This window comes from Amblyomma mixtum, chromosome 2 (assembly GCF_055824585.1).
Source record: "Amblyomma mixtum isolate Tamu chromosome 2, ASM5582458v1, whole genome shotgun sequence".
Lineage (NCBI taxonomy): Eukaryota > Metazoa > Arthropoda > Arachnida > Ixodida > Ixodidae > Amblyomma > Amblyomma mixtum.
In genome coordinates this window covers 269,252,859-269,260,840 of record NC_143013.1, presented here as the reverse complement: position 1 = coordinate 269,260,840, position 7,982 = coordinate 269,252,859, and the positions used below count along the sequence as shown (strand labels likewise).

The window sequence follows — 7,982 nt, the reverse complement described above, 5'->3', positions numbered from 1 at the left end:
CTCATTGACATCAATTAATTCGTTGATTATTGACCAGCAAAAACCATTGGGCAGTTGATTAGACTGGACGGGAAAGGCACAACGGCGCCAAATTTGAAAACCCAAAATGGTTGATTCAGATAAAAGAAGGTATAATCAGAGTAAATAAATCGATCTTTAATTAGAGCATAAGCTGCTGAAACTGCTGAAATTGCTAAATTGCTGAATCCTACAAATGTGTAGCTGCCCCGACGTGTTGGTGTTCCGCACCGAAAACCACGAACTGGGCAGCAAGCTGCTGAGGTCGCCCAACCCGTACCGGCGCTACATAGGTGCCCACATGACCGAGCTCTTCTTGGTATGCTACGAGTTCATCTTGGAAAACACACTTCTTTCAACTTTCCAAGAGCATGCTGTGGTTTTCGTGAGGGTCCCCACTTCTTGACGATGTCCTCCTCACTACTCAAGTCCTCTAAGTCACCCTAGGTGGTACAGAAGCCCATCTCACAACAAGCGGGAACTACTTTACTTGTTCTGTAAGTGAGCTGGTAACTAAACAAAAAACAGTGTACTTTAATTTGCAATCTTAGTGGAGTTCTCCAACTGTATTACCATTTTCGAAAATTTCTAAAGCAGAATTCATTGACAGGCTGGTGGCTGCCGCGGGAGTAGTTAAGAAGTGCACGAGCTTCGAAAACGGTACGTAGCAGAGCAGACAGGACGAACGTTCACTGTGGTCTTCAATAGCCCGTCTTTTCGCGCTGGTGCGTTGCTTTAAAAGTACCTTCAACTAGCGCATCAGAATTCTTTAACACGCTTCTGAACTATTACTTGACTATTTAACACAGACACCCTTTAAACAGCGCAGCATTAACCACGTAACCACAGTAACCGCGGTTTAACGTAGCGTGTGCATCGCTTAACTAGTGGTTCTAACCGGTGGTAACAGTTGTGCTGGGTGCACACAGCTGCAGGAGCTGGAGAAGATTTCCCTGCTGCGCAAGCCCCTGGACGGTCAGGAGTGGTGTCTGACCTTCGCGCTGGGCGGCCTGGTTTTCCGCTACCACATGGGTCTCAGCTTCGGCGACGACGCGCAGTCCGGCCCGCAGGAGATACCTCTCTCCCAAGTGAGCACGCGCAAAAAAAGGCGGGTGCTTCTAGACTCCCACGATATGCGACGGTACTGGAGATTTAACTTAACTAAGGCGTACCCTCTTAGCAAAGGTGAGCAAGCAAAGGGATTTGTTCCTTAGTCGTGTCTCGGGACACCTATGACACCCTTTAAGCCCTAAATCTGTGTAATTTAAGGATAACCAACACCTTTCGAGAACTTCTGGACTTTTGGGGTGCCGTGAGGGCTGCGTTTCACGGCAGAGAAGGGAAGTCCCGTTGCCTCGTTACTTTCGGAAAAGGCTCCGTACTCCCGTATAGATGCGTGCCGGACGAGCTAGATGCCAGTCGCGCCTGCGCAGTGGCGTGGCTGCGCCCTCACCTGACCACTGAGCATGCGCAGCTGCAACAAGACATGTCCAGTGTATGCCGGCTCTGGTGAGTGTCCGAGCAGAACTCTTGTATGGGCTAGTTGGTGCATGGGAATTGCAAAAGAAGGTGGGGAGACCAACGAAGACAAAGGAGGCGCTGGTCCTGTCGTTTTGTGTGCCTCCTTTGTCTTCCTCTGTCACGCCGTCTTCTTTTGTAGTAGTAACTGTACACCGTCCTGAATCTCCCTATAACGTCATTAGCTTATTACAAGACGGAGATACATTGATTACTCAAAGCACATGTTTATTCGAACACAATTATCATTTGTTAACTACTTGGGTCGTCTAAAGCGCTGGAATGTCTGCATGCTCCAGTGTTCAGATGCCTCAACAGGGTGGACTGACTGCGAAGATTACAGGAGGACATTGCGTGCTTTTATGTGCGTCTGTGTGCTGTATTTGCTTGGGCGTGAATGTGTGCATGCTTGTATGCGTGCGGCTTTCCTTTCTATACCTGTAAGGTTCGAAATTCCTTCTTTTTAAATTTTCCCTGCCTTGGCGCGAGACTCACTCTAGGCCCGTGCGAATTCTACTTGATGTTCACAACTATAAGGCCCGCTCTCTCTAACCATGTATGCAATCGCTTCTCAGTGCGGCGCTTCGAAGACCTACGCACGCTTTCTTTCTACGCCGTGGAACACACCCAGCACACGTGGGTCGCCTTCGACGACGACTGGTCCCTCGCGCGAAAGGTACGTGCTTTATGTCCCACGAGCAAGGAAGGGCTCGTTGATAACGGAGAGGAAAGGCGACCGCTTATTTTGAGGAAGGAGTATTTACAAACTGAAAATGGTCTTATTTTGTCACCTAAGAAAGTAGAAGAAATTAGTTGCGTATGCAGCTCCATGACGTGAGCAATGGCGGAAATTGCGTTTGCTGACGTGTCAAGGCAACCCACCCGCACAAATATGTCCGTAATTATCCGTTAAAATTTTCTCTCGCTACAATTCGGGAAAAAGCGGCGAGAGCAAGCTGCTGCAACACTGCTGTTATAGCGGTGTGAATTACAATCAAATAAAAAAAAAGAATTGAGCAGTAGTTGGAAAGAGATTTCGAAGTGAAACACAAAAGTAAGACGGACGCGGTGCTTGGTAGGGCATTGAGTACAATGAATGCACTCAAAAACACAATTAGTTTTAAAAAAAAATGATACCCACCAAAGCATTGCAAGCAAAGCAGCCAAGGTCACTGCTTGTCGTTGCGCTTCGCAAGTTATATTTATTGTTGCGGGTTCGGCCGCGACCAACTGAAAAGGAAACGACCATTTCCCTCCTGTAGTCAGACATAGATGAGGCCCCTAGATTTCCATTTGGTACAAGAACCGTTAGCTTCTCTTCTTTACGTTCGTGACATAGCAAGGCATTCTCGCCTCCTCGCACTGCTGCTTGAGCTTCGCTTGCATACGCCAGGTGCACCTCTCGGAGGCCACCCTCGCCCGTCAGCGCGAAGGGCCGCGCATGTGCCTGGCAGTCTACCACGCCGAGCTGGACGACCACGGGCAGTTGTGCGGCGGCGGCCCCGCACCAGTACTGCGCAGGTTGCAGAGACTGGTCATCAACCGGACGGCCTAGCAGACCCCGCACTCCTAAACATTCCCGTTTAGAACGACTCCACATCTTTTCCACTCACATGCGACTCGTTTTTCCCCCGATTTTTGTTATCGCGATGTATGAGTTTCGATCCGCTTTTCGCTATTTAGCAGCTAGCTCTGATGAAGGCGACAGCTCTGTTTGCGACAGGAACAACGAAAAATATATCCTTGAGCTTTATTTTCCGTTATGCTTCGAATGCAACATTGACGTTCTGTACCCATGCATTTAGACTGAATATCGAATGCGGCTGTTAAATCCGCGCATGTCCTAGCCGCCCGATGGGCATAACTCTCTTGCTTCATGATCTCTTCACATCAGTGCTGATCAAGTGGCAATGTTTTTGCCAATTTCTAGTTGCGTTAAATACATTCCGCACGTGCTGACAAGAAAATAATTGGTGGATGTAAATTAGTTCTTGGCAGTCTCGACGTTATTAGAAGCTCAATCCTTAACTGCCTACTTTCGGTTATAAAAAATTAACTGCGGTTAATTGTTTGCGTCTTATTTCTTTAGTCTGAGCTGCTTCTAAGTTCCCCTTCTAGCCAATTCATGTGATAGCAAATTTCCGAACTACAGCACACGTAGTTCTTTTGTGCCAACACGAACTACCTTGCATACCTTAGCATCAGCTTCACATCCAGCCCCAAGAGCCCCTGTCAGCTGAGGCTGGCGTCCACTAATATATCAAATCACATTCTTAGAGGCCCACATCCACTTACGCACATCCACCCACTCGCCGTGACTTGCTCCCGCTTCCATTCGTGAGATCAATATGAAGCTACCATTTCATACCAATGCTCCCTTTGACTGCACATGCGCTGAATGGCCATGCCCAACTTGGCCCCATTATCGTATAGGGTGCATTCTAACTGGCCTTTGCTTTTAACTCCATATGCTGCCAACCTGGGTCGCATCTCTTCGAGATGCGTTCCTGCGCAGATTTTGTTGAAAAAAAATTGTGTGGACTACGCTGGAACGCCGACTGGCATTTGGCCCTCCACGGAGGCATCGCACCTTTCGTAGAGGGCCCTTCTGACCCGGACCTTCGTGCCCTAACTTGAACACTCGGTTAACTACCAGGGGGGCCCGCAATCGACCGGCAGCCATGACTGACCACCTACCGCACAGTGGATGAGTGCGTTCAGACTCGGTCATTTGCCTAGTGATAGCATGTGGTAGTAAGCGACCCCATATAGGTGCAAGGTATGGACGTAGCACAACGGAGAAAACTCTGTAACTGCAGACCTGCACGGCTCTCGCAGGAACTGTGAGTTTGGCGAGGAATAAAAGGGTAAAGGCTGAGAATCATCTTGCATAGATCCCTTTCACACTGTGAAGAAGGGATAGTGTGGCAGAGCGGCTCTCGGCATCGGCTCCGCCGACGAAGAAGTAAGCATGGGTCCGAACATAAACGCAGGGTCTGGGCCTAAACGTGTTTTAGTCTGTATAACAGCCAGCCTAGGCATAGATCTGTATGTCTAGCCAGGCCTAACCACAGCTAAACCAAGGCTTAACCAGGTGATACCAAAGCTTTCGCTTGCATAACTAGGGTTAGCTGAACTAAGCCGCAGCTATTTACCGGAGAGATAGGCAATGAGTCTTTTCAAAGCCTTTACCTATTGGTTGCCTCCTCGGTTGTTGCACCTATGAGCGAGCAGAAGCTCGCCATCTTCGCAACGCGTAGACACAGTCAAAGCTGGCAAAACGCTTTGAGTCAAAACTCTGTCGCACAAAGGGAAAACAAAGCGCAATTTCTATACCCGGCAATCAATGGCACCGGCGTCTGCGGCGGAGCAAAAAGCGCGTGACCACGGCGCCTCGGTCAATGGGCGGCTCGATCCTGCGGCGGGGCGCTATAAGGTGAGGAGAGTAACCGGAAAGTTCTTAGGTTTTCGTGACAAATTTGAATGGCGCAAGGGAACGAACACAGGAAGACAGATAAAAAGAACGCCTCTTTCCATCTTTGTGTCTTCATGTGTTCGTTCCCTTGCGCCATAAAAATTTATTATCATCCAACTGGCCCAACTGCAAGCTTTCATTACTTTCGGTTCATTAAGAGGCTTTAAAGCGGGGGTACTACAGATAAACTGTTCCGCGGATCAAACATGATGTCTGCGTCTTCAATACCAGTGACTAAGTCATAGGTTCATAATCCACGGCGCCTAAATGAGCAGTGGTCCGAGAAGGCGAGCGCAGGTAGCGGTTCCCGTCGTATTCATGCGGGTCTCGCTGCACTCTTCGCAGTTTCGAAGGTCACGGGCACAGAACCAAACCCCACCGTGGCTGTCGCAGCCCTGACATTGCTAACACGTGAAGGAACACGTCGCCGAAGTGTCTGCGACCGGCGCCGAAAAGCGACTGGCGCAGGAGGACACGCACCTGTTAGAACGGCATGCGGGTAAGGAATTCAAAAGGGATGAGAGAGATCGAGAGAGATCTTTCGATCTTTTTCTCCTTTCAGAAACTTCGTGCTGTTGCATATTGTTCTTTATTACCGACGCTTGCACCAATTCTTTCTTTAGTTACGTTCATAGCGGATGGTGGCGCAATTACGTCTTCAGCGGAGGTTTCTCCAATTAGCCCGGACGCAAGTTTGACGATACCCGCCTCGGATCCCAGGGAATTTGGTCTTCGTAAATCACCGTGCACCCTGAGGGGAACGCTTGTTTTCCCAGCAAGCCTCCCGGTCCTTGTTCTTTCGGTGGATCCGTGGCCGCTTGTTCACCCTCGGGGGTCTGTGCATTGCCTGCAACATGGGCAAGAACCGAGCTTCAAAAAATGGCACAGTGTCATACTTGGGTCATGATTTGGGTGCAGCAATTTCTGCGGGATCGCGCTCTTTGCGACTCGCTCAATGAGGTCCTCCTTATGTGATTGCGCAAACATATTGACAGTGTTGGAGCGTACTGTACCCCGCCAAAGCTAAACGTGCATAATAATTATTGCTTGTTTCATAACATAACAACATTCCTTAATGAAGCTCAAACTGTAAAATACTTGTATAACTGGAACTCATTATGAATAAGTCTATTAATTTGATCTTTTATTTGCAGATGTATACCAGTTTTTGCCCAGGCCTCCACTTGTAATGACAAACGATTAGCTGCGTGCACTTAAATACCATAAAAAAACTAATGACCGCATTGCGAAATTTGGACACCAGATATAACATCTGTACAGTCTTTGTCGAAAGTAACCAGGCTGCATGGTTTGCTTCGAGCTCGTACAGTGGAACCGTTACAGCTTCCCTGAAGCTGAAATGGTCGTTAAAGGTAAGGAGTGTGGGTCTTCTTACCTTCCAGCACCTTTTGATCTTTAGAAAAGCCACAAGGACTCCACTATACAAGCTAGAAGCAAACCATAAAGCCTGGTTACTTTTGACAAAGACGGCACGTGTCCGGCAAAGTATTGGCTTCTTGCCCCTTGGCTCATAAGACCAGCATAGGTGATCACACTTGAAATGAAGGCCCAATTCTAAAAATCTCAAGGACCCATTATTCGGAAGTTCATGTGTAAGAGTTAAATTAGATAAGCATTATAAGAAAATGGCCAAATTTTTTCGAGACCTCAACTTGGAAGGTATCTATGCTGGAAGGTATCTATGACCCTATGCTGGTCTCATGAGCCAAGGGGCAAGAAGCCGGTACTTCCTTTTGATTCAGCCCACTCTGAGTTGGTTAAAAGGAATGTAGTTCAAGGAGTCTTTAGAAATGCGCTGGTAAAATCGTGTGAACACCAAATTGAGACCAGTTTTTTAGCGCAAACAATTAGATTAGAAAATGCTGGCTACCCCACTAAGCTTTTAGCCTCAATCGCTGAAGCAATGCTTAAAAAATCAAAACGCCCCGATTTGACTGCCACGACTGACAACGCCAATAGAAAGAAGATCGCTGTTATGCCCTACTTGCATCGTATTTCGCACAACATGAAGAAAATTGGGAAACGGGTTGGAGTTGAAGTCGTCTTTAGTGCCCCAAAGCGACTTTCCCAGCTTTGCAGAAAGGTCTATGACACTCGTCAAAAAGAGAGTATATGCAATATCAGGCACCAGAAGAATTTTGTGCAATGTACTGATTCAGTTGTCTATTCCATCCCTTTGTCCTGTGGAAAGCAGTATACTGGACAGACAGGGCGTTGTTTAAATGAAAGACTAAAATAACATGATTACAACGCAAATGTCCAAAAGTGCCAAAACATCGGTATCGATAGTATTGTCGGGATTGCAAAGATGTAGAAACAGGTTGTTTGCCGCACTTTGAAAAAACTCGGGTAATAGCCACAATCAGAAGCACGAGGCCCCGTGAAATAGATGAGGCAATCACAATAGCTGCGTTAAAAGAAAAGTGCATTAGCAAACCTTCAGTGTCGCTATCTGAGAAAGAACTCGCGTATCTGGCACAAAATTCGAGGCATTAACATTTTAACTGTCCCACCTTATGCAACCGTCTTTTTTTCGCCAACTTTCATTCCGCTATTTGATACACAAAACGTAACCTTATGTTTCTGTGGGTTTACTTTATAGCTGTTAGTTTTTCCGCGATGTTTTCTTAATTTTAGCTGTTAGTATTTTTGCCGTGTTACTTGTTGGCATCTTTTTCATTTTCATTGCCCTGTTAACTTTATTGCTTTTATCGCTTTTATTGGTTTTTTACCTTTTTGTTTTTATCGGTTTTTGTTATCAGTATCAATTTTCATCTTCTCGAGGTCTGGCGTTTTTTCCCGGTTTTTCTTTCCCTGTTGTTTATTTTTGCCTCCATTGAAACTTCTCACCTTCACGTGTTATATTAGTTAAGATTTTTGGTTTGCTTGTGCCGCTTGTCTCATCATGACTTTGTAATTCCACTTGTTCTTGCTTTCCTTGTGTGGTACG

The 7,982-nt window shown here is 47.0% G+C and overlaps 1 protein-coding gene across 1 annotated transcript; it reads left to right on the top strand.

Annotated features, from left to right (window-relative positions):
* The first annotated feature begins 214 nt into the window (after positions 1-214).
* On the top strand, positions 215-3,091 carry LOC149363956 (uncharacterized). The gene is made up of 4 exons (XM_089568625.1): positions 215-337; positions 948-1,106; positions 2,093-2,212; positions 2,945-3,091. The coding sequence occupies exons 1-4, from the start codon at positions 215-217 to the stop codon at positions 3,089-3,091; spliced, it is 549 nt and encodes a 182-aa protein (XP_089424751.1).
* The last annotated feature ends 4,891 nt before the right edge of the window (positions 3,092-7,982 follow it).